Here is a 25,668-nt window from a genome sequence, read left to right as displayed (position 1 = left end):
CTGCCTGCCTGCCTGCCCGTGGTGCTCAGGACTGACGTTTTGTTTGATGAGATGCCAGTGAGGTGGTGTCTGGGTTTTGTTAAATGTCATAAATGAATTATTAATTCTCTCTTGGGCGGGAGTACTGCCCCCCCCCAGCAATGTCAGTAGAGAGCTGTGGTGTGGGGGGCACTCCAAGGACTGATGGGAACGTTAGTCTTGGTGACCCCTCCTTGGCCAGCCCTAGGGTGGCCCTGAGAACCCCTGGCCCAGCAGTGCCCAAACGAGAGACCCCCCTCCCCCCGCCATCCACTCCTTCAGCCCCGGCCATCCTAACCCTCCTGAGGCCCTGGGACCCGCCTGCCACTGCCAAGCACTTAAACTGCAACTCACAGTTTCTATTCATCACCCCGTGAGAAAGGCAGTTCTCAGCCCATTTATCTTTAAATTTTTATTTATTTATTTATTTATTTTTGGCCACGTCTCAGCCTGCGGGACCTTAGTTGCCTGACCAGGGATTGAACCTGCGCCCTCAGCAGTGAAAGCATGGAGTCCTGACCACTGGACTGCCAGGGAATTCCCAATACTCGGCCCATTTTAAGAATGAGGAAGTGGGCTCAGTGGAGAAGGGATTGGGGGCCACCCCGCCAGGAAGGGGTGGTGGTTCGAAGCCTGCGCTCCCCTGTCCCTCCTCCTGGCCACCAGGTGGTCTTGTTTCCTGTTTGGGGGAACGGAAGGAGACCCTCTCCACAGGCTTCAGAGAGGATGGTGGACGTCGAGCTGGGTCCCCATCGCTGACAGATTTGCTCACCTTTCTGGACTCAGGTGATGGAGCTCTTGATCCGGCTCCTGGCTGCACCTCCCCAAATCCGTCAGCCACCCCGAATCAGACGACCTACCTCTTCCTTCCACAGTCATGAGTTTTCTTTCGCTCGGATCACCTTGTGTTTGCTAAGTTCCCTGTCCCCAGAGGACAGGGGCAGGGGGTGGGCAGAGCATGGGGACTTGCAGTGGACTAGCCCTGACCCTCCCACCCGAGGGACCACAGGTGATCTTTCAGACCAGGGGCCGGCCTGAGTCACCTCAGTGTCCCCTGGGCGTGCCTGAGCTTGGCACATGGGCTATGCTGTTTAAATGCTTGTGAAGTAAACGTGGGGAAGGTCTGAATTCTGGGAGGGTCCTATACCTGGAGGGAGGGGCAGGTGTGGGGACCACACCTGGTGGTGGGAGCCACCTGCCGGAGCTCCATCCTGGCTCTACCACCTGCCGGCTGTGAGACTCAGAAGTGGGCAAGCGATGAGATCCTCGGAGCCTGTTTCCTTGTCTGCAAATGGGGGTGATAATAGTACTGTCTCCCAGGGTTGCTGTGTGTAGTAGATGAATTCATATAAGTGAACATATGCTACCTGCTTCGAGCTTGGTGCAGGTGGTAGGTCCTTCCACTGTTATAAGGTGTTTCGCTAAGAAGGGTCCACCCCCCCTGCCTGAGCTGCAGCTTGCAGAGCAGCCTGGGGGTCCCGCAGGGCTAAGCCAGAGTGTGTGCGGGGAGCTGGTGAGAGGCTGGGGGAAAGCAGCAGAAGGTGCAGGTGCCTCTCTTTGCCGTCCCCCCTCTTGTCCCCCCCCCCCCACCGTCTCATCTCTGAAGCAGTCTCCCCCGGCCCCGCCCCAGACCTGGGAGACAGATCAGGGCTAATGGGTCCTAATTATAGCCCATCTGGGGTCGATGGAGCCTCGGGCCCTGGAGGGGCAGGGCTGGTGCGCGAGGGCACGGCCGCCTGGCCGGAAGGGCTGGGGGGCAGCCGGGAGCTGGCAGACAAGGAGTCTTGAGGCCGCTCCTCCTCAGGACCCTCCCCCAGGGCGGGCGGGCTCCCACCTTACTGGTGGCTGGGTACCCTGAGGAGGCACCGGGCTGGGCTCTGGGAGGGGCCGATGGGCACTGGGGAGGACTGCTTGGCTGTGACTCTCCAGGTCTGGTTTTAGAAGAAGCTCAGGGCCGGTTGCAGAAGAGGGAGGAGGGGGCAGGGCTGAGTGGGAATCGTGGGGGTGTCGGGGAGCAGCGTCACAGGAGGTCAGCCCTGGGCGTCCTCAGGGCCACCAGAAGCCGTGTGGGGGAGGAGGACGGGGGGTGGGCAGGGTGGGGTCCCCGTGGTCGTGTGCCAGCTCCGGAACGTCCCTGGAGGAGGGATTTAACCAGACAGATGGCCCTGGGCCGTGAGGTCTTCTGGGAATGGAGGAGGGGTCTGTCCAAGGGCAGAGGGCCTGAGGACTTCTCCTCTGAGCCCTGTCCTGGGCGCGGGTTAGGGCTAGAGGTGCCCCTACCTCCTTCCCAGGCAGGGTGGGGCGCAGCCCACGGGAGATCCCAGGCTTCCTTCTAGAACCTCCCGCGGCCTCCTGTGCATCCATTGTCTGTGCTGCTGGCCGGTCAGTCTGTGACCGTGTGCTGGGCTGGCCTCCCCAGTCTGGGGACTGCCCTGCTGAGGGGACAGGGGACGTGGGGAGGTGGCAGGAGGCGGGAGAGAGAGGCCCCCTCCCGATTGCATCAGCTGAGCCCGTTACATAACCGTGCTGGGCACGGCCAGGGTGCGGGGGCGGCTCTCCCAGGCGGTCTCTCTGTGCCTCCGGGGGAGGTGGAGGCCGGTGGGAGAGTGGGCAGGCGTGGACGGGCGTCACGTCGCCAGCTGCCTCCCCACCAACCATGTCACTGTCTCCCAGAGCCCTCCACTCCCGGATGACTCCGGGGGTCCCTATGAACGTTTCCAACGGGCCCCGAAATCCTTGCCTCTCCCATGCCAGGGCTCAGGGGACAGGACGGGGTCGGCTCCTGCTGCCCTCGCCTGGCTCCCCTCAAAGCCTGCCCACATAAGACCCAGCTTTGGGCCTGCCCTCACTGCCCGCCCCGGGGGCCGTAGCCCTGGCCAGGGCCACAGCAGCTGTGCCCTCCACGTGGTCCTGTCCTCAGCACTGCCCCTGTCTGCCAGTCAGGACCGCTGAGCTGGCTTCCCGGGGATGGCCGGCACTCAGGCCACCCTCATGTCACCTGCATGGCAGCTCCCTCGCCTGCCTGGAGTTGGTCTCTCTCCATGTCTGTGTTTGCCTGGCAGGATGGGGAGGGGACTGAGACTTGGGCATGCCCTGTCCCCGTGGACTCCTGGGGGGGCCGTACAAGACAGGGCTGGCACTTGGTTCCTGGGGGGCAGGGCCACAGGCCCCCGGCAGCCCTGGAGGAGGGCCCTGGAGCAGAGGGGCGCTGAGACGGTGGTGCAGCCCCCGCCTTCCCTGGGTAGGGGGTTGGTACGTGTGGGAACTGGCCCTCCAGGTGTGGGGGGGAGGGGCATTCACTGGGCCACCAGCGTCACCAGCGCCCTCTAGCTGCACCCAGAGTGTGGTGATGGGCGCCTTCCCCCTCCCCGCTGGGGACTCTAGGCGGCAGGGTCCCAGGCCCTGGGGTGGACCCCTCTGGAGGATGGGCGGATGTTGGAGCGCCCAGGATGTGTCGGCGTGTCCAAGCATCTGTGGGTCTGACGCGTTCAACAGTCAGGATGTTTTACTCTAAAAGTTTTAGACTTCCTGGGCGGGGTTGGGGGCCTATCATTTAAGCCCGATTCAGTGAGGACACTGCCCATTTCCCATATGAAAGTCCCCTGCGTGGCCCTGGGACTTTCTGCCCTCCTAAGGGTCTCCCAGGGTGGCAGCCCCACAGTGGGGTCCCGCTCGAGGCAGACCCCAGACCGAGCGAGACTCCCTGTCATGTCCCCCCCACCCCCGTGGTGCTTCTCCCTGCCCTTAACTCCTGCCCACCCCCCCCCCCACCGTGCACATGGGCAGTGAGGGGCGTGGGATGGGGGATAAGCCGCTGGTGTGGAGGCTGGCTGGCTTGTGGGCCCCTTTTGTGGACTCCTTGGAGGTTGCACCGGTGCCTTCTGGAAGCTTCCTTCATCCCGGGCAGACAGATGCATAGCTCTAGTCTGGGTGGTTTGTTCTTGCGGTGTCTTTTTGCTGCCGTTTGCCCCCAAGAGGGCCCTCCCGCTCTCCGCACCCCCAGCCCTGGGGCCCACGTCCGGTCCCAGGAACCCAGGGCTCGTGCCCTTTCTCACCCCTGACTTCCTGGGTGGGAGTTAGGCCCCAGCCACGGGCTCCCTTTGGGGGCAGCAAGAAGCATGTAGCCTGCAGCTTCTTCTAAGATGCCCACGTGACACACCTGCCTGCTCCCCCCAGCCTTTCCAACGCGTGAAGGAATGAGGATTCAGGAAAGGCGGGCAGCTTCTAGAAAACCCACCTCTCTGTGGACCGTCACATCGTCCCGAGCGCCCAGCAGAGTGTGTTTGGCATCCTGCCGTGTGTGTCCGGGTACCTGTGATGGGGAGTGGGCCTGGGCAGGTGCGGATGGGGACCAGGCAGGGGAGGCAGTGTGGTCCTCGAATCCCCATTAAGGGGAGCCCTGGCATCCTCCGTGCTGGTCTCTCCTCCAAGCTCCCGGGCACTTGCTCCAAGGCACCAAGTGGTCCTAGGGTGATGTGACCTGTATGTCCCTGTCATCCTGCACTCACAGGCTGTCTCCTGGCCACGCCGTGGCCCTCTGGAGGGCAGAGGTGGGCCTCGACCCCTCCCTGGGCCAGCTGGAGATGGCTTTGTGACTCCGTGGGGCTGCTTTCTCCCTGGGGAGCCATGTCCACAAGGCCTCTTACTTGGTCATTTGTTGTTTTTTTTTATTTTTAAAATCTATTTTATTTTATTTATTTATTTATTTTTGGCTGCGTTGGGTCTTCGTTGCTGCGGCATGGGCTTTTCTCTAGTTGTGGTGAGCGGGGGCTGCTCTTCGTTGCGGTGCATGGGCTTCTCATCTAGGTGACTTCCCTTGTTGCGGAGCACGGGCTCTAGGCACACAGGCTCAGTAGTTGTGGCTCGCGGGCTCTAGAGCGCAGGCTCAGTAGTTGTGGCTCACGGGCTTAGTTGCTCCGCGGCGTGTGAGATCTTCCCAGACCAAGGCTCGAACCCGTGCCCCCTGCATTGGTAGGTGGATTCTTAACCACTGCGCCACCAGGGAAGCCCTGGTCATTTGTTTTTGCTTCACTTTCCCGAGCACTGTCACAGCAGGGTAGGTGGTTATTGTTCCATTTTACAGGTTGAGAGGAGGAGAGGCCCAGAGAGGTGGGGTGATGTGACACAGCCCAAGGGTCTGGGGTTCCACTTGGCAGGTCTGGGGGTGGCTTTGAGGGGTTGGGGCAGGGGAACTAGGCAGAGAAGGTGGGGAGGGGTGGGGATGGGCTGGGGAGGGCAGGGTGGCCGTCACCCGGAACAGTTGGGTGGCAGAGGAACTGACTGTCCCAGCGGGCCCTGCCTCTCACTCTGTGTCCCTGGGGGTCTCCCTGAAGGAAGCAGCGGAGTAACCCCCTCCCACTTCTGATTCTTCCAGAAGAAGAAGATGGTGGCCTTGAAGGCTTCGATGACTTTTTCCCCGAGGAGCCCGTGAGCCTTCCCAAGAAGAAGAAGTCCAAGAAGCTCAAGGAGAACAGGTGCAAAGGGAAGAGGAAGAAGAAAGAGGTGAGTGGAGTCAGGGCTGTGCTGGGGTCTCAGCTGCTCCTCCTGGGCCTGCAGAGAAAGACCTGGGCTCCCAGGACCATCTGGTGGAGGGCTGCCTCCAGAGAGCTGAGCCTGAGTGAGAAACACCAAAACCAGTGTCCCCACGGACACCTGCCCTGAGATGTATCTCAAGTGTCCTGTCCTTTTTTGGCCACATAGCGCGGCTTGCGGGATCTTAGTTCCCTGGCCACGGCAGTGAGAGTATGGAGTCCTAACCACTGGACAACCAGGGAGTTCCCAAGTGTACTTTTTTATTTTTGGCTGCGTTGGCTCTTCCTTGCTGCGTGTGTGCTTTCTCTAGTTGCGGCGAGCGGGGGCTACTCTTCGTTGTGGTGTGTGGGCTTCTCACTGCGGTGGCTTCTCCTGTTGCAGAGCATGGGCTGTAGGCGCGCGGGCTTCAGTAGTTGTGGCTCGCGGGCTCTAGAGCGCAGGCTCAGTAGTTGTGGCGCACGGGCTTAGTTGCTCCGCAGCATGTGGGATCTTCCTGGACCAGGGCTCGAAGCCGTGTCCCCTGCATTGGCAGGCGGATTCTTAACCACTGCGCCACCAGGGAAGTCCCTACTGTCTTCTTAAACAGGGTGTTCTGGGGTGTTTATTCTTTTCCCCTTGGTGGCTGTTCTGGGCCGTGACAGCATGGGGTCCCCGGCGCTCCCACCCCTTCACTGAAGGGCCCTTATTCCCGCTTGCATCTGTGTCCCTGCCTCTGTGCTCTTGGTGGTGCCTTCTGCTACCCCTTACATATCTGCTTCCTGGCAGCCGTCTGTCCCTCTAGTCTGCTGCTTCCAACCTGTTGTGAGTTGGAATCCTGGTGAACAAGATACAAATGGGAGAAGAGTAAGGAGACCCCGGTGAGGGATGGGTCTCCTATGAGTAACTCGTGTGAGCATTTCTAGAATGCCCCACGCGGACTCACTTCATCCTCAGCATCAACCTTGGGAGTCAGGGGCAGGGATGATTATCACCGCCCAACAGAGGGAGAAACCGGGGCTGCCTTGTAGCTTAAAGCCCTCGGCACTTGGAGGGGATGGTCATACGGCAACGTGGGGACTCCCGTCTCCCACCTCGTGAGAGCTGCCACCTCTCCTCGGCGTCACTCGATCCTCCCGGTGGCTTTATGGGGAGGGGCTGGTGTGCACCTTGCTTTACAAATGAGGCTCAGAGATGAACTGGCCAGGGTCACAGCAACACAGCTGAGATCTGGCCCTGGGGATGTCCGGCTGCCCCCTGCCCCCCAGCCTGGTCCTCCCCTGGCCCGCCTGCTCCGAGGGGAAGCGCTGTTGGTCCTCTGGCCTTCTCTCCTCCCCTGCCCAGAGGAGACCCACCTGGCCTGGCCTCACAGGGGAGGCGGTGGGGGAGGTGTTATCGCCCTCTGTGGCCCCGGGACAGAGTAGCAGTGTGTGCGGAGGCCCTGCTGGGATGTTCTGACGTGGCCTCAAAGGCCACTGTGGGCCTCTGGCTTGTCCCCTGCATGGCTTTGTGCGGAGGGGGCCGTGGTATGACTTAACTCTGGAGGGTCCCCAAACAGGCTGCGGGGGCGGGAGGGAGGAGACTCCTGAGGACAAAGGGCTCAGGATGGTGGGCAGGCGACGGGTGGTGGACTTTCTTCCCCACGTCTCCCCAGGCCACTGCCCACACCTGTCTGAGCCTTGCTTCTGTGTCTGTAGTAAGGGGAGCATCGCCTATGCACACCGCCCCGCTTGTTTGGGGGCAAATCAGATATGGGCCAACAGGGCGTCTTCACGTGAGAGGTGCCACGGGGAAGGCCAGTGGCCCTTGGGGGCATCCAGGGTGTCAGCCTGCAAGCGTCTGGAGGGCAGGGCCGGCCCTGGGCGGTGCCCCGGGTCCCCAGAGTAATTAGCTCCGGGCTGGTGTCAGCCCCACCTCCTCCAGCTGGAACCACGCAGGTACGTCCGGCCTGTGTTCCCTGGTGAGCTTGGGGTCAGCATGTCTCACCAGGTCCGCCCCCTGTTCGGCTCTCCTGGCTCCCGGGAAGGGCCTCCTTAGGACAGCTGCCCTGTCCAGGCTCCTGGCCAAAGCTGCCCCGGAGCCTCTCCCTGCCCGCTTGCGGCCACACCCGGCTGTTCCTCTCCTCTGGCGCGCATAGACAACCCTTTCTCCCCGCAGAGGGGCCCTGAGCCTCCTCCGAGCCCAGCACTGCCCCTGTCCGATGCCACCCTCCATCTCTGCTGCCCCTCAGCTTTGTCCTCACTGCCTGGGCTCCTGGGAGGGGATTGACAGGTCTGTCCCCTCCCAGGACACCCCACCCCTAACCCTGCGGCTGGTACGTGGGCTGCACGTGGGAAGGTTTGTGAGCTGCAGCTTTCTGTCCCCGTTACCCAGCAGGGGGCAGTGGAGGCAGGAGAGGGGGAGGGGGCTCCGAATGCCCTGCTGCAGCTCCCCCCAGCCCCTCCCGCACCCTGGCCCGCAGGTCTGTCTTTGTTGGGGGCAGAGGTTAGATGGCTCAGGGCTGGTGGGGCCCTGGGGTGCAGGGGCCGACTTCCCGGTTGAAGCTCTGATATCTTGCTCTGTTGCGGCCACTGCTGTCAGCCCTCAGACCCGACGCTCTGTGGCTGCGGGGTGGAGGTAGATCCTAGGGTCCTGGGGCATCCCGCACAAGCACCTTCTCCCCAGCTCCTCAGCGATTTCTCTCCCTCTCCCGAAGCTTCTTTCTTGGGAACTGGGAGGGAGGCTAGGCCAAGGCGGGCAGTTCCACCTGGTCCTTGGTCTGCCCAGTTCCCAAATGCCGATGAAAGACCATCAGGGCTGCCACGGGTTGCCCTGCCTCCCCCACTCCCAGCCCCAGGCTGGGCTGGGCTTTCTCTTGCCCTGCCGGCTACAGGGTGCAGCAAGACCCTCCCCTCTGCCCTGCTTACGAAGGAGGCAGGAGGTGGGCAGTGTCTGGACAGCAGGGAGGCGGGGGGAGTTTGGCCAGGGGAGGTGGGGGCCAGTGGTCTCCGAGGCCAGGGGGGCTGGTGCTTGCCCCCCACATGCCTGATCACCCTGCTCACCCAGGTCTCCTGTCTCCTTCCTCTGGCCCTACGGGACATGGGGTTTGGTTCTCGTCTCTGAGCCCGTCTCTCACTGCTGTGGCTTGAGCATGGCCTCTGTGTGGTATCCATCTCTTGCTACCTCTTCCTGGGTCTCCCTTGCCCTCCTTCTCACTCCTCTGCATTTCTCCTCCACCCACCTCTTCTTCCTCCCCCCCTCCCTTCCTCTCTCCTCCTCTCCTCCATTCCACTCTCCCTCCCCTCACTTCCTCTCCCTCTCTCCTTCCTCTCTCTACTGAGATGCAATTCTTGGATCTCAAAGGACATGGAGGCCAGGGTAGACTGGAGGGCCCCGCAGATGACCGGGCAGTGCCAGCCAGGCCCCCAAGGTGGCCCTCGGGCCACTGCTGCCCCCTCCCCAGCATTGCTGAGAGCCTGGCTTGGCAGCTGTCAGATGTCAACAGTCTGAGCATGCTGCAGCCAGAGAGCAAGATCCTGGCCGCCATGTGCACACTGCCCGCCCGCCCGCCTGCAGACCCCGTCCTCAGGATGTGGGGAGGGGAATGTCACCCCTTTTCTCCTTTTCATCTCCAACCAGGTGTCCCCAACACAAGGCTCTGGGTGGAGGGAGCAGAGGGCCCCCGGTGGTGGAACCCATGTAGCAGCAGGCTTTTTGGGGGTGGGGTGGAGGGACAGGCAGCAAGTCGTGAATTCTGATTTACATAAAATAACCGGGGCTTCGGCCGGAACCTGAGCATATGTAGATGAAGCTCCTTGTCAGACCCAGCGCAGGAGGGAGAAATGATTTCAACCTGTGCTGCAGCGGTTACCATAGCAACCAATTATTCAGTGCTAAATTATAACTGTTTATAACACTCGTGAATGGGAAGGCTCATATTTCATTCTTTCTTTTTCCCTCTCAGTCTTGAAGAACCCCAAATTGAGAATGACCAACTCTCTGAGTCCTTCCTTTTGAGTTTAAATGCCTGCTTTTTAGAGAGATGCGGTGTGTGCTGAGAGCTGGGCGTAGAGGGAAGGGAGAGAGAGATGGGAGGCCTGGATCAAAAGACATCTGCAGAGCTGGGGGAGGAAGGGTGGGCATAGACTGCCCACTCGGGGTCCCCAGGGCCTGCACGGGTGGCATGCTGTGCCTTCAGTGGGCCTGGGGCTCAGGGCAGAGACCCCTCCTCCCTACCCCCAGTTCCTCGCACACCCAGCCCGGGTGTAGGATTTAAGGCAGCTTTGCAGATGGATTCTGTTGGGACTCCAAGTTCACTTAGATTCTTCTACCATCCAGGGCATCCGCTACAGTCATGCCTGGGGCTGCTGCAGCCCAGAGGACAGCATCAGGGTCACAGCCCCGACTGGTCCTGGTGTTCAGAGCCCACAGTGTGGCTCGGGGCTCAGGTTGGTTCAGGGCTTTATTAGGGCATTTTTGCTCTGTGCCTGTGTCTCCTCCCTGAATATGGCTTGGCCCGCACTCTCCTCTGTAAGTTTCAAGATACCGAATGGTTAGTCTACTCCTGGTTCTTGGTCATTCCTCCCCTTCTTGCCACTGGCTGACCTGCATCCCTCCGGGTCCTGCTGATGGGTCACTCCTCTTCGAGTTGTTTTCAGAACCACTCACTGCCCTTCCGCTTGCCCCTTTCTCTGCAAGGGAAGAGTTTGGAAAAACAAAACACAGGAAAAAGGAGGCCCTGGTCTAGATGTGTCTAGATGTGCCCTGGTCTAGATGTGTCTGGATACAGAGAGACGCTGTGGATACAGACTGATTGTACCATCGGGAAACCCATCTCCAAACACCTGTCCTGCACCCCGCCCTCCACCAGCCTCCCAGGTGGGCAGGGGGGCTTGGACGAGATCGGGGTGCAGGCGGGGGGAGAAGGCAGGGCAGAGAGGGGATCAGGGAATGGGCGGGGAGTCGGAGAATTGAGGAATCTGAGTCTTCTCTTTGGCCAGGCTTTCCCCAGTGCAGGTAGACAGGGCAGGGAGAGGTCTGCTCCTTCCCTGAAACGAGGGGCTGCCATCATTGTCACCCCCCGTGGGCCGCTGGGGCGCTGAGTGTCCTGCTGTAGCTCCGGCTCATTCCTCGAGAAGGAACTTTGCCCTCCTGCTCTCCCGCTTAGCCCCGGAGTGGCTGCTGGGCTAACACTCCTGGCAGTGCACAGCGTGGGGCCTTCTGCCAGACCTGCTCCCCCGGCCCCCCCCGCCCCGCCCACTATGCACACACCGACAGGGCGTCCGCTGGAGGTGCCTTCCCCGCCTCCCTCCCTCCCTCCCTTCCTCCCTCCCTCCTGCTCCCTCTGGGCCCTGTGTTCAGAGCTGTGCTGGCCACTCCCCGCCTCTCCTGCACTTGGGATGTGGCGTGCAGGCTCCCCAGCAGATACTCAGGGCACCTCCCCCTCAGGTGCGGCCACAATAGCCCCTTCTGTTGGCGTCCTGTTGCCCGTCTGCACTGTAATTGTTGCCCAGCTGCAGGCACTGTCCATGCACTTGGCTTTAGTCCAGCCCCGATTTGCAGAAACGAGGGGGGATGAGGCTCGTTGTGTCCTCCGGTTTGTGGTCCTGGCTGCATCTTCAGCTTCCGAGCAGAGTTGGGGGCATCGTGGGTACTTGGGACTCTCCTACTTCAAAATGCTTAAGGGCTTCTCTCTCACATGATCTCCTTTGTTCCTCTTACCGCCCTGTATGGCATCCCCATTTCACAGATGAGGAGGCTGAGGTCCGGATGCTGCCGTGACTTGCCCAATTCCTGACTAGCAAGGGTCGGAGCTCCGAGACAGTCTCTGTCCTGCAGCCTCCCCGGGGAGCCCCCGGACCCACCGTGGGTCCTCCTGTCACTTCCCTGGTCTGGTTCGTGGGGTCCCCAGGGCAGCTGAGGGCCAGCCCCATGCCCCTCCCTCGGCGGGCCCCACGGCCTCTGTCCGCGGTGCTGAAGCTTGTGGCGGTTTCCTCCTCCCATCCTTACCTGTGTGGGGGTGTGGCTGGGATTGAGCCTGTCTCTCAGGTCTATCGAAGGGTACTCTTTCCAAGCTGGCCAAACTCTACATCCTCGGGAGAAATGGACATCCCTGTCTGACCCCTGCCTCCCCAGAGGACCGAGGCAGGGCTGGGAGCTGTGGCCATGAGCCCTGGGAATGGGATCGCGTGCAAGGCTGTCCTGCCCTGGGCGGGCTCTGGCAGCAGCCAGGACCGGCGCGCTGCCCCTGGAGCCTGGTGTGGCCGACCGAGTCAGTATTCCGGGAAACACTTGGGTTCCGGAAAGGCCCAGAGGCCCTGCTGCCTGCCAGCCACCAGCCAGCACACTGACTCAGCAGCTTAATGTGCATAAAAGGTTTGGGAGCCGGGAGCCGGCGGTAGGGAGAGAGCGAGCTGAGCGGCAGGAGAGTCAGGAAGTGCAGGGACCCCACGGGTGGGTCCTTTCCCAGCTGTATCTTAGCAAGAGCCTCCCTCCTGGGAAAAGACTCTCCACTCCACAGTGCGGCTGGAAAGGGCAGAGCGGGCTGGGGGCCTCCCAAGACAGATCCACGGCCTTTGCTGCCCTCCTTCTTCTCTGCCCTTCTTCCATCTGCTCCCTCCCCTCCCCACTTCCTTCCTCTCCCTCCTCCCCTCCTTCCTCCTCCCTCTCCACCTCCTCTTTTCCTCCCTCCCTCATTGCTCTTTCTGGAGCTCACATCCTTCATTTCTCCAGTTCTTTCTTCATCTCTTCCGTGCCTCTCTTTGCTCATGTTGAAGACAGCAAACCGCCAGCATGAAGATGCCAAGTGTCATCTTCATGGGAGCATCCGTGCCTGGCCTTTCCTGCAGACCCAGGCCGGGAGGGGCCTAATCAGCCTGCTTGCCTCTTGAAAAGCCCCACATACACAGCCTTCTCAGCTTTCTGGCAGGGGCAGTGCCTTTCTGAAGGGGATGCTCTGTCTGTAAACAGCCTTATCTCCATATAAATGGGCCATTTTCTGCCTGTAGGAGGGAAACTAAATCAAGGAAACCAAGCTTAAGAGCTGCCTAAATTACTTTATCTCATATTGAGATGAAGCAGCCAGGGTTCGGGCGGTGGGGAAGGTGGGCTTGTGCCTTAGCAGCGTCCGGAGAGCGCACAGGCAGATGAAACTGGGATGTGCGCCCTGTGTTAATCATAGGTTTCACTTGACACACAGACTCCATAGGATGCAAAGATACACAGAGAGGTGAGGAGCTGGGAGCCAGGGCGGAAGTTGGGGGCTCTTCTCCCGCGTGGACAGCATTTTGGTTTTTGGCTCTGGGCATCACCTCTTCTCTACGAGCGCCTGGGTCCAAGTGCCATCGCTGACATGCGTTACAGTCCCAAAGTCCATAGAAACCTGAAACAGGGCCGTCCAAGCGGGCTGTGCTGAGCTTGCCTGGTGGGGGCGCGTGTCTTCACCCGAGGCCTCGACTCACCTGCACAGCACCATTTGTCACCAACCAGTCATTGGGGACAAGACCCTTACCCCGTGCTGGCTCAGGGCAGCCCCTCTGCCTGGGACTCTGCATTTTCTTTGGGCCCCTGTTGTCCTCACCGTCTACCGTTCTCTTCCAGGGGAGCAATGATGAGCTGCCGGAAGATGAAGAGGATCTGGAAGAGAAGTCGGACAGTGAGGGCAGTGACTACTCCCCAAATAAAAAGAAGAAGAAAAAACTCAAGGACAAGAAGGAGAAAAAAGCCAAGCGAAAAAAGAAAGATGACGACGAGGACGACAACGATGACGGATGCCTCAAGGTAACCCTGAGGCCGGGCTGGGGGACACCTGCTTGGGCGGGCTGAGCCTCCTGTTGGCAGCTCCCTGCCTTCTGACCCGGGAGCCCCTGTGGGAAAAGGGCCAGAGCATCCTTTGCCATGAAGGGCCGTCGGGGCGGATGGGTCTGTGGGGGTGAGTGCACGTGCGTGAAGGTTGGACACAACTTGGTGAGAAAGACTGTAGCCACAAGTCTCGGAGACACATTAGAAATAACAGTGGATGACATTTAGGAGTTTGGGGAAGAAGTCGTGTGGCCTCTTGCTGATGTACTGTCCGCTGTCTTGCCCAACTTGAGCGGTCAGCTGCTTCTGAGGAGAGCGATGGTCTGAACTCAAGTTTGGTGTCAGGAACCTCTTGGTCGGAGCAGTCTGGGAAAATAAAACAAATGGAGCTTTTGCTAAGAAGAAGTGGCTGGACAGCTCCACTTATGGTGGAAGGGGGCCTTAGTTAGCATGTGTTCCGAAATTCATCCCACGTGGGCACCCAGGAGAGTGTCCCAGGGAGCGAGAGTCAGGGAAGCTATAGCGATGGGCCTGCAGCTCCCCCCTGGGGAAAAGCCTCTTCCCGGTGAATGTGGGGCATGATGTGGCCCCTGGAATGTCAAGGCCGCTCCTTGCGGGGCCTCCACGGGGGTGGGAGGAGGGGCCGAGGGTAGGGCGGCAGACGGGCTCTGGGTCTCTGGGTCCTGGGTCTCTGGGTCGGGCAGCGGCAGATGACAGATGACAGCACCTCATCCGGGAACCTCCTGCTGCCTTCGATCTTTGACGAGGCTCAGTTTGGGCTGGCCGTGGACTTGAAGATAAGTGCTCCGTAAATGTTAGTACAGTGGCTGCTGGGTGAGGCAGAGGTGGTGACTGTCAGCGACTGAAGTTGGGAAGTGCCCACGGTGTCCCGACACCCAGAGGGAGCTCATTAGTTGGCAGGTGTGTTATGAGTCACCTGTGACTGATGACAGCTGAGAAGCTGACAGATTTGGAAGATGAACTTACAGGAGTGATTCAGGGTCGTCCTGTAATAATGTCATCGCTCACTTGCTGCCCTGCTTCGTGGTGGGAACCTCCAGGACTGGCTGTGTGTCAGGAGCAGGTTGGCCGAGGGAGGGGGTCCCACGTGGGAGCACCTCTGAACTGCCACAGAGAACAGGAGGCCGGGAAGCGGGTCCCTTGGGGCCGAGGGAGGCCGTGTGTTCTGCCCGGGGGGCCTTCCCTTGCTGGAGCAGACAGCCCAACTCTGAGGGGCTTAGGCGGTAAAAGGGGTCTGTTGGATCAGCAGCCCTAAGAGTTGAGAGGCAAGGGGGCTTCCAGCTAGGGGGAAGCTTGGTGTCATCCAAGGCCCTGTTTCTTTGCCTTTGGAGGGTCAGCTTTGGGTTCAGGCCAGGCACCCTCGTGGCTGGGAATGTGTGTAGCAGCTGTGCAGGGCTTTGTGGACACCCCCTGCCCCATCCAGCAGGAGGGAAAGCTGGCTTGTATCCTAGCTGTCCACACAGGAGAACCAGGGGTGCCCCTGCCTGGACTGGTTGAGTCACATGCCCACCTGGATCAGTGACTGTGGCCTGGGATGGCGTGTGCTGATTGGTGGAATGGATCAGTGGGTGGGGCTGGCCCCACCATGGGAAATCGGGGTGAGGGCCCTGTTCCAAGCACCTGTGCTAACTCCTTCCCTCCTGTGAGGCAGGCACTGTTATCCCCATTTTACAGATGGGGAAACTGAGGCATAGAGAGGTGAAGTGGCTTGTCCACCTCTCACTGCTAGTATGTGGCAGAGCCAGGACTGGAGCCTGCATCTGTCCAGCAGGTTCCAATCTCATAGCCAGCACCACCGCCCACCCCTCCCTTCCCAGCCATCTGGGGTCTGCTTTTGTGACCTGACGCCTGGGCTGGCTGTCTGTGTGCCCTTGGGAACTCGCACACCTCCCTGGGCTTCAGTGCCCCATCTGGAGAGTGAAGCAGGAGCCGAGGGACCCTCTCTGGGCTCTGCCCCGAGCTGGGCCACTGCCCTGACCAGGGCACACCTTCCTGGTCCCAGAACCCGCAGTGGCCTGTCCTTTCACGAGGTCCAAGTGTGACTGTGCTAGGTGATTTCCTGGGGCGGACAGAGTGAGTCCTGTTATTATTCCTGCCCTGGCTTCCCTCCAAACCCCCACATTAACCCCGCAGGCGTGTGGCCCACACCCCATCATGAGCTGGCATCTGGGCCATTCCCACTGATCAAGGGGCTGGCGGCCTGAGATGCTGTAGGATGTTTTCAGTAGTGGGTGAGAACTGCTTTTGTTAAGTTGCTGACATAATCCCCCTGCTTTTCCGAGGCACCCTGGGTGGGGCCCTGGTGGGGGGTGCAGGGTAGAGGGACCCCCACCTCTCATTCCATCTCCGGCCCGTGTGTCTGTAGGAACCCAAGTCCTCGGGGCAGCTCATGGCCGAGTGGGGCCTGGACGACGTGGATTACCTGTTCTCGGAGGCCGACTATCACACGCTGACCAACTACAAGGCCTTCAGCCAGTTCCTCAGGTGGGCCTCGGGGCCACCATGGCTGGGCGTCCACGGAGACTGCCCTCGAGGCCTGCCTCCCCCGGGGGCACCAAGGGCGGCAGCCAGAGGGACAGGGCCCCGGGCTCCTGGGGTGGGCTGCCAGGCTGACCTTGACCCTGGGCAGAGCTGGCAGGAGGGGCAGGACCCTTCCATCTCAACAGGTGGTCCTGCTTTTCCTCGCTGGTCCTACCCCCAGGGATGGAGACCCCAGTCATTCCCAGGGGTCTTAAGCCCCCGTGGCCACACTCAGCTCTAAAAGAAATGGGACTGGCCCCCCAGGGTCCTGCTGCTGTAGGCCCCTGCCTCCGGCCCCTCGGGTCTTACAGGGTCTGAAAACCCAATTAGAAGATCACCCGCCACGTAAACAGGGAATCAGGAGCCTTGGGGGTGGACTGCTGTCTCTGTCTTGGTCCTCTTCCCTGCCCTCCTTTCTGCCCGGTTTTCCCAGTTTGCTGCATATCCCAGCTGTGGGACCTGGGAGAAGAAGGGTGGGCCCTGCGGGGGGTCACATGGGGGTCTCATCCCCTCCATGGGGCTGTCCTCACCCTCCTGCCTCTCCCCCCACGCAGGCCACTCATCGCCAAGAAGAACCCGAAGATCCCCATGTCCAAAATGATGACCGTCCTGGGCGCCAAGTGGCGGGAGTTCAGCGCCAACAACCCCTTTAAGGGCAGCTCGGCGGCGGCAGCCGCAGCGGCAGTGGCCGCGGCCGTGGAGACAGTCACCATCGCGCCTCCGCTGGCCATCAGCCCCCAGCAGGCACCCCAGCCTGTGCCCGTCCGCAAGGCCAAGACCAAGGAGGGCAAGGGTAAGGCTGCACCCAGTCCTGCTGGCAGAGGGCCCCCAGGCCCTACAGTCCGGGACAGCCGGGCAGGTCTCTGTCAAGGACCCAGTGCCTTGGTTGACCTTGGACCCACCCACCCTTCCTCAGCTGTGTTGTGGCATCTGTCCTGCCTCTCTCTTGGGGCTGGTGGTGAAGTGGAGGAGGTGGTGGGCTCAGAGCTTTGGGAGTTTTCCCAGGCGTGGAGGAGGGGACAGAGGTGTGGCCCGTGCTGCTGGGAGTTAGGGGGCTCTTGGGTTTGAGGCTGCACCATTCCCAGGGGGAAGGGGTCCCAAGGTGACCCGTGGATCGTTCTCTTCTGAGCACCCGGCCCTCGGGGTAATGGGCGTACATGGGCGTGGACGGGGCCGCTTTCCCAGGGAGGCCAGGAAGGAGGTCCAGATACAAAATCAGACTCTGTGGTGGTGTCTGGGTGGGGAGAATAGGGACAGCAGAGGCTCTCTGCAACTTGAAGTTCTAGGGGAGGGACCTTTCTTCCCCAGATGGAGGATTTATGGCCCCACTGGGAGTAGGGACATTGATCTCCCCGGGGCTCTGAGTGATGGTGTCGCCTGCAGCTCATCTTCCTGGGTGCCCTGACCTGGTTTTTTTTTTTTTTGGCTGCGTTGGGTCTTCGTTGCTGCGTGCGGGCTTTCTCTCGTTGCGGCGAGCGGGGGCTACTCTTCGTTGCGGTGTGTGGGCTTCTCGTTGCAGTGGCTTCTCTTGTTGCGGAGCACGGGCTCTAGGTGCGCGGGCTTCAGTAGTTGTGGCACGCGGGCTCAGTAGTTGTGGCGCACAGCTTTAGTGGCTCCGTGGCACGTGGGATCTTCCCGGACCGGGGATCGAACCCGTGTCCCCTGCATTTGCAGGCGGATTCTTAACCACTGCGCCACCAAGGAAGTCCCCTGACCTGGATTTTGATGGGGGGGCAGAGTGGACACTGGGGACCCCTTGTTTCCGCCCTAAGGAGCTTTGGTTTCTGGGATGATGCCTCCCTTTACCAGGTCCCACAGGGGCCCCGGTGGGTGAGTGACGCGGGCTTTAGAGACTGCTCCCCCTCAACTCCCTCGCTGTCTGCCCAGCCAGCCTCCTTTCTCATTTCCTCTCGGGCTCCAGCTGCTGAGCTATCGATTCCCTGAGCTGCCTATTCAGAGCCTGAAAAATTGAAATAGATTTTCCGTGGCGCCGCTGAGGTTACAGCTGGGCTCCCAGACCCAGCTCTGTGTGTGTGATGTGGGTGGAGGAGGGCCTGGGGCGAGGCCACCTGCCTTCAGGCCCCCACTGTCCCTGCTCGGCCTGGTGGGAGAGGCTGCTGGGGGTCATTACTCCCCAGGTGACTAATTGTCCTGTGACCAGTTCCATAAAAACAACCTCACCCCTGCTGGCCACCTGGGAGCCAGCATTTCCTGGGGATGATTGGCAGAGGTGGGGGCGGTCTTGAGTGGTGCCGGTGTGGGGTATGGCAGGCAACCCGGAGGCTGGCAGCTGGGGAAAGGGCTTCCTGCCCTAGCACATCCCTCCAGGGCCTAGGTATGGTCCGCAGGTGGGTGGGTGTGCCCTAAGTGGCCCTGGGGGCTGGGGGCTCCACTGGGGACAGCTTCTTTCGGGGAGAGGGCTGGGACAGGGCTGTTCCCAAGATGGCAGCGCAGTGGCCAGAGCAGGGACTGGGCCACGGTTACTCTCTGGCTTCCCCTTCTGCTGTGCAACTTTAGTGAGGACGTCCCCTTTCTGAGCCTCAGTCTTCTCACCTGAGAAGGGGCAACGGCAGAAACCATCCTTTCCTTAAAGCGGGTTCTCATGAGGCCGAGTGAAAGCACGGCGGTGAGTGAGTGAGCCGTGGCGGGCGCTGGTTATTCCACCCGTGCTTTTCAGGGCCTGGAGTGAGGAAGAAGATCAAAGGCTCCAAGGATGTGAAGAAAAAGGGCAAAGGGAGAAAGGTGGCCGGGCTCAAGTTCCGCTTTGGAGGGGTTGGCAGCAAGAGGAAGAAAGGCTCCTCGGTGAGTGTGAGTGTGTGTGTGCGTGCGTGCGTGTGTGTGTGTGTAACATGCAAAGGCTGGGTGACGTGGAAAGCAGGGTTATCAGTTCATTCTCCTGAACCAGGCAGGGGGCAGGTCTTGTACACACCATCCTCCTGCCCCCACCCCGGACTCTCCCATTCTACATTCAGGCCTGCTGGGCCTGTTTCTCCACCTGACTGGTGAGGGGCTCAGCCTGGATCCTTCCAAGGGCCCCTGTAGCTTGGACTCTGGGTGGGTAGCTCTCCTGCCCACCTTGCTGAGCTGGGGGCTCAGTCCCGGCTCCTTCCGCCCCAGCTGCCTCTCCATCTGGGCAGCAGGTGGGAGAGTCCTGGGGGGTGCCTGGATGCCCAGATGTGCTGGGAGGGCAGGCCCCAGGAAGGTGGCATGTAGGCAGGATAGGGCTGGGCTGGAGCCCTGCCCTTCCCTTGCCCTCCCAGGGCCAGCTCTGTCACCAGGTTTGGAATGACCCTAAGTCCGTGTCTGAGCCTTTGAGCCCTCTTTCTCTGGGGGTGGAGGCATTCACCCCACTCCTGCCCCTACAGGGCACCTGTTTCCCTCACCTGACCCAGCCCTGCAGAGGGGCAGAGATGGAAGCCATCTCTTTGTTCCTTCGTAGGGGCAAGTGACAGGTCTCAAGTTTAGCTGCTGTGGAGGGGAGCACGGAGCAGCAGGCATGGTCCAGCCCAGAGCTGGTGGTCCAGCTCAGCTTAGCTTTTGAGCACATACTAATGTGCTAGGTCCTCTGCTCCACCACGGTGGGTCCTGCTCTGGAGCTACTCACAGTCTGGAAGGGTTTGGGCATGTGCACTGGGAGAGAGCCAATGACAGGCAGATGGGACAGGTCGGACCTGGCACAAGGCTGTGCAACAGGTCTCATTAGGGAGAGATCTGGGAAGGCTCCTTGGGGGAGGTGTCCTTAGGGCTTCCCCTTGAGGGATGTGTAGGAGTTTGGCAGGGTGGAGGGCAGGGCCTGGGAGAGTTCTGGAGGTGGAGAGTGTGGGGAGGGTCTGAGGGCTGGAGAGCAGGGCTTGGGGAGGGTGGAAGGCCATCAGGCTGGACCGGTGGGCTGAGGGTTTTCTAGCTGGGTGGAGGGACGAGATGAACCAGAGATAGACAGCACTGTGCCTCTGGAGCCTCCACTGTGCCCTGCCCCACCCCCGCCCCAGGCCTGCGAAGCCTGGAGATGAGCCCCCAGGGCTGGCTCTGGGCTCACAGGGCCCTCCCCTGCACCCACAGAGCGAGGAGGAGGAGCGGGAGGAGTCGGACTTCGACAGCGCCAGCATCCACAGCTCCTCCGTGCGCTCTGAGTGTTCTGCCCTGCTGGGGAGGAAGAGCAAGAGGAGGCGCCAGAAGAAGAGAAGTAAGACTCCTGTCTGCAGGGTTCCCGTGGCCACCACGGTGGATGTGGGCGTGCAGAGCCCCCTCAGGGAGCAGAGAAGGGCACCCTCAGGCCTCAGCAGGCAGCTCCCCTGTGCTTCCTCAGCCACCCTGGCCTCTGTGGTTAGGAGAGGGGGTCCTGTCCAAGTGAGTCTGCATACGTTAGGGACCCGTGATGTGAGCCACCCCAGGGCATTTGCACTGGCAGAGTTGCTTCTTAACCTCATCCACCCTCTACCCATGTATCCCCTCACCCCCATTCCCCTACCCATCCTCGTTCCCTCTCTCCATCCTCGTTCCCTCCCTCCCTTGCCTTTATTCATCCAACCATTCATCTTTCTGTGCATTCACCCATCTTTCTTCTTTCCTTCCTCCTCCCTCCTTCCCTTCCTTCTTTCCTTTTATCCACCTCTTCACCCCTTTGCTCTTTCAGTCACCTCCTTCCCTTCCTTCTTTCCTTTTGTCCATCTCTTCACCCCTTTGCTCTTTCAGTCATCCTGTTGACCCTGTCTGTCCATCCACCATCCAGCGTCTATCGAGTGCCTAGTGTGTGCCAGGGCAGCCTGGCGTGGAGATTGCTTGTGCACTGGGAGTGGGAACAAGGCCCTCCATGACTGCCTCTGCCCCCTCCCCAGTTGATGACGGTGACGGCTATGAGACGGACCACCAGGACTACTGTGAGGTGTGCCAGCAGGGTGGGGAGATCATCCTGTGCGACACCTGCCCGAGGGCCTACCACCTCGTCTGCCTGGACCCAGAGCTGGAGAAAGCTCCTGAGGGCAAGTGGAGCTGTCCCCACTGTGTAAGCCCTTGGCAGACGCGCGCCGGGGCGGGGATTTTGTCTGTGCCTGGCTTCCGGACTCCTGCACGGTCTTCTGGGGCAGAACATGGGGAAGTGCGAGTGGGAGGGAGGGAGTTGCTCCCTGGTGGAGGGGGGGGGTCCTGGTCCAGGGTGCCTCCACCTGGACTCCCCCCCTCCAGGAGAAGGAGGGGATCCAGTGGGAGCCGAAGGACGACGACGACGACGAGGAGGAGGGCGGCTGCGAGGAGGAGGAGGACGACCACATGGAGTTCTGCCGCGTGTGCAAGGACGGCGGCGAGCTGCTCTGCTGCGACGCCTGCCCCTCCTCCTACCACCTGCACTGCCTCAACCCGCCGCTGCCCGAGATCCCAAACGGTGAATGGCTCTGCCCGCGCTGTACTGTGAGTGTTACGCCGGCCCGCGCCGAACGCCCCGCCCCCGGCAAGGCCCCGCCCGTCATGACCAGGCCCCTCCCCTGGCAAGGCTCTGCGCACAAAGGTCACACCCACCGAGGCCCCGCCCCAGCAGGCCCTGTCCACCAAGGCCCCGCCTCCGCCGGCCCAGGCCATGCCCACCACGTCCATCGCCCATGCTGCTCCAGGCATCACCTACGAAGGCCCCGCCTGGCTCTCCGCCTACCAAGGCCTCTACCCGCCCCTTCCCGTCCAGGACACGCCCCACGAGTACCCGCCCCCGCCCCCCCCGTCCCCGCCGGGGCTCAGTCAAGCCCCTCCCATCCGCCCCGAGTCCCGCCCACCGCCTCACCCAGGCCAGCTCTGCTTCGCAATCCCCTTCACACTTCTTTCTGGAAACAGCCGCTATGGGAAGAGAAAAGCGGTGGTGATAATCCCACTACCGCCCACCATAGCCACCGTTTACTGGGCATCCCTCTAACGCTTACTGAGTTTTCCAGCACCAGGCCTTTTGTTGTTCCCATTTTTAGATGAGAAAACTGAGGCTCGGAGAGGTAAAGTGACTTGCCCAAGGCCACACAAGGCTGAACTGTCCACTCAGACTCAGCCTGGACCTGGCTCTTGTCCCAGGGCTGGGGGTGGAGAGAGGGTAGGAGGCCTCTGGGGCTGGGGCCTCAGTTTCTGCGGGGAGAGGAGAGCACCCTCCGCCCCTCCCCCCCATTCACTGTAGGCGTTTGAAGGCCACCACGCTCCGAGTTGTCGCCAGCCCACCCCAGTGCTGGGTCCCCCACCCTCTGGATCCTGGGCTGTGCCGTGCCAGCCCTCGGTTACCTGTGTGCATATGGGCTTCCGTTATGCGCGTGTATGTGTGTGTGCACGCGTGTGTGTGCAGACCTGTATCGCCTCATCAGCGTGCACGGCATGGGTGGTCTCCGGAGGACAGAGTGGTGTCTTGGAGTCACCGTGGTGCTGTCTGACTTGGAGCAGTACAGCTTGTTGGAAGGAGCCTCGGGGTGGGGCCCTGCAGCTAAGCCCTGAACTTGGGGACCCTCCTCTGTCCACAGTGTCCCCCGCTGAAGGGCAAAGTCCAGCGGATCCTGCATTGGAGGTGGACAGAGCCCCCAGCCCCCTTCATGGTGGGACTGCCGGGGTCCGATGTAGAGCCTGGCGTTCCACCACCCAAGCCCCTAGAGGGCATCCCGGAGAGAGAGTTCTTTGTCAAGTGGGCTGGGCTCTCCTACTGGCACTGCTCCTGGGTGAAGGAGCTACAGGTGAGGCACCTGGGCAGGTGCGGCTGTGCTCAGGACCTAAACGCCCTGGCCAGCTCCCTGAGTGAGGGGCATTGTTGGGAGTTGGGGAGGGGGAGGCGGAAGGTGAGGACTGTCCTGCTTGGGACCCAGGCTGGGGGAGCTGGGTTGGGGGACATGGGGGGTCACGGCCCATCTCCCTCCTGTAACCTCTGTCCCCTTCGCGAGCAGCTGGAGCTCTACCACACGGTGATGTATCGCAACTACCAAAGAAAGAACGACATGGATGAGCCACCGCCCTTTGACTACGGCTCTGGCGATGAGGATGGCAAGAGCGAGAAGAGGAAGAACAAGGACCCCCTCTACGCCAAGATGGAGGAGCGCTTCTACCGCTACGGCATCAAGCCCGAGTGGATGGTGATCCACCGCATCCTGAACCACAGGTGTGTGCTCGGCGGATGGGGCCCTGAGCCTCGCTGGAGGTGGGTGCCTGCAGGTCTGGGACACGCCGGCCCCTTCAGCCTGCTAAATGGGCTCAGGACCACGTGTGGGTGTGGTAGGGGAAGGGGCCCCACTGTCGGCGATTTGACTGTCCAGCTGGAGGGGTCTTCATGCACCTGGGTACATGGATGCACGCATGTTTACACTTGCATGTGCACGCATGTCACTCTCGTGGTAGGAGAGCAGGTCCTAAGTCATATGTCTAAAGGGGCAACTTGATGAACGGCCAGTGGAAGTTGTAGATGGGACACTTGGGGGGTCGGGACCGTTGTGCTCCTGGGTGTCTGCTGACGTCAGTGCTTGATACCTGCCGGAAGGTCCTGGGGACCAGGGTGGGCCTGAGCTGTGGGCTGAGTACATGCTTGCTGCTCCTTTATAACACGGCTAACACCACCGAGCACCATCTACCCAGAGGTAGGCGTTTTATTTCTGCCTTCGTGTTTATGGATGCCAGCACGGTTAAGTCACTTGCCCAGAGTCACACAGCCAAGAGGCAGGGGTGCTGGGATTGGAACCCATGCTTTTCTGACGGCAGGACTTGCTTTCTTAGCCACTGTTCCAAACCCCAGTGCCCCTGCAACAGCTCTTTGTTGAGCAGTGTGAAATTGCCCAGGTGACAGTGGTCAGAGGCTGCAGAGGCCAGACGCAGAGACCAAGGCAGGAGCCCCCCCGGACTCCAAGAGTTTGGCTTTGGTTTGGTGGGGAGGTGGGAGCTCTTGCTCATTCTTTTTTTTTTTTTCATTAATTAATTGATTAATTTTATTTATTGTTGGCTGCATGGGGTCTTTGTTGTTGCGCGTGGGCTTTCTCTAGTTGCTGTGAGCGGGGGCTGCTCTTCGTTGTGGTGCGCGGGCTTCTCATTGCGGTGGCTTCTCTTGTTGCGGAGCACGGGCTCTAGGTGCGCGGGCTTCAGTAGTTGTGGCACACGGGCTCAGTAGTTGTGGCGCACGGGCTTAGTTGCTCCGTGGCAGGTGGGATCTTCCTGGACCGGGGCTCGAACCTGTGTCCCCTGCGTTGGCAGGCGGATTCTTAACCACTGCGCCACTAGGGAAGTCCCTCTTGCTCATTCTTGAGCTCGGGCGCTTGAGAACCGGCGGTGGCTGATAGGTGGGCTTAGGGTGGGGCCCATGGAGGCTCTGCCTCGGGGGGACTTGGGATCCAGCAGACCACAGGCGTCCCGAAGGCAGGAGTTGGGTAGAGCAGAGTTTAAGAACCTGATCCTGTCACTCGGATTTCAACCCTGGCTCCCATTTTCCGGGCTCTGTGCTTCTGTGTTTCTCATGTGAAATGGGATAATGAGAGTACCCACCCTACAGGGCTGCCGCGGGGGTTCAAGGAGTGTGCCAGCGCCTGCTAGCATGGCCGTCAGGAAGATGGGCCAGGGGAATTTGAAAAAGTACCCCCTTGACTATGAAATGCCTCCGCTTCCCATCCCCAGCCCTCACTGTGACCTGAGCCCCCCGTTGAACTGATCCACAATTTTTTTACCTTTGTTAAATTGCACGTTCAAAACAAAAGTGGCAAGTTTTCTCCCTGCCTTCAAAGCGGGGTAGGTGAATTTCCTCCAGTTGTATTACCTGAATGGAGTCTGAGTAATAACCAATCATTTATTGAAAAAAAAAAAAAATCCATCGGTTTCCATGGTGACTGGAGATTGGTCTCTCTGTCCGTGGCCCCCAGGCTAGCCGTGGCACCCCCGGCCCTGCAGCGCTGCCCCGGCTCGGTTGCCCAGTGCACTCAGGTTGGGTGGGAGGCCCCAGGACCCTCCCGGGAGCCATATTCAAGCTGCAGTGCAAGGTGCTTCTCTGCAGCAACCCCTCTGGACTGCTGGCTGGGCCATCAGGTCCCTGTGTCCCCGGGGGTCTTTGGGAGAGGGCATCCCACCTGCAAGAATTACATTCGTCTCTACTTTGCAGGGATTGGCCCCAGACCGGGATGGGCACCCCTCCAGTCCTTGGGAGGTTTTTTCTTTTTTTTTTTTTTGGTCACTCCGTGTGGCATGCGGGATCTTAGTTCCCCGACCAGGGATGGAACCCGTGCCCCCTGCACTGGAAGCTCGGAGTCTTAACCACTGGACCGCCAGGGAAGTCCCTCTTTGGGAGTTTTTAAGCGAGAAAACAAAGGTCTGTGGTCAGGGGAGAACCATCTGACTCAGAAATCGAGAATTCCGGGGGAATCCTCATGACTGAATGGGATTCACGGCCACCGAGGATGGAGGACGCTGGTTCTGTGCTCCCCCATTAGCGTGGCCTCCCAGATGTCCCTCTGCTCTGCCACTCGACCCGTGCCCTCCTCCCTCCCTCTCACTAGCTGTGTGGCCTCGGCCAAGCTGCCTCACCTCTCTGGAGTCCCTGCCTGGTGCTGCCCTCCTGGCTGGGGCTCCCAGGGGACCGCGGGGGTGAGAGGCTTTGCATCCTGTGAGGTGCCCTCCGTGGACTCTTGCCCGGGTGACCCGCCCTCCTCCATCTGTTTACCGTGTTGCAGCTTCGACAAAAAGGGGGATGTGCATTACCTGATCAAGTGGAAAGACCTGCCCTACGACCAGTGCACCTGGGAGATTGACGACATTGACATCCCCTACTACGACAACCTGAAGCAGGCCTACTGGGGCCACAGGTGGGCCACGGTGGGGCCCCCGGGCGGGGCCTCCCGCCCCCCA

General features: G+C 60.7%; 1 protein-coding gene across 2 annotated transcripts in view; it reads left to right on the top strand.

The window, feature by feature from the left end:
- CHD5 (chromodomain helicase DNA binding protein 5) overlaps positions 1–25,668 on the top strand; it is a 66,706-nt gene that overhangs the window by 4,852 nt on the left and 36,186 nt on the right. For both annotated transcript variants that reach the window (XM_057526425.1, XM_057526417.1), the window contains exons 2-12: positions 5,393–5,520; positions 13,105–13,284; positions 15,692–15,810; positions 16,401–16,639; positions 18,524–18,648; positions 19,906–20,029; positions 20,682–20,848; positions 21,028–21,249; positions 22,326–22,532; positions 22,740–22,951; positions 25,494–25,625. In XM_057526425.1, the coding sequence (XP_057382408.1) occupies positions 5,393–5,520; positions 13,105–13,284; positions 15,692–15,810; positions 16,401–16,639; positions 18,524–18,648; positions 19,906–20,029; positions 20,682–20,848; positions 21,028–21,249; positions 22,326–22,532; positions 22,740–22,951; positions 25,494–25,625 (1,855 nt within the window). The remainder of the gene's footprint in view (positions 1–5,392; positions 5,521–13,104; positions 13,285–15,691; positions 15,811–16,400; positions 16,640–18,523; positions 18,649–19,905; positions 20,030–20,681; positions 20,849–21,027; positions 21,250–22,325; positions 22,533–22,739; positions 22,952–25,493; positions 25,626–25,668) is intronic.

This window comes from Balaenoptera acutorostrata, chromosome 1 (assembly GCF_949987535.1).
Source record: "Balaenoptera acutorostrata chromosome 1, mBalAcu1.1, whole genome shotgun sequence".
Classification (NCBI taxonomy): domain Eukaryota; kingdom Metazoa; phylum Chordata; class Mammalia; order Artiodactyla; family Balaenopteridae; genus Balaenoptera; species Balaenoptera acutorostrata.
This window is presented reverse-complemented; position numbering and strand designations above follow the sequence as displayed.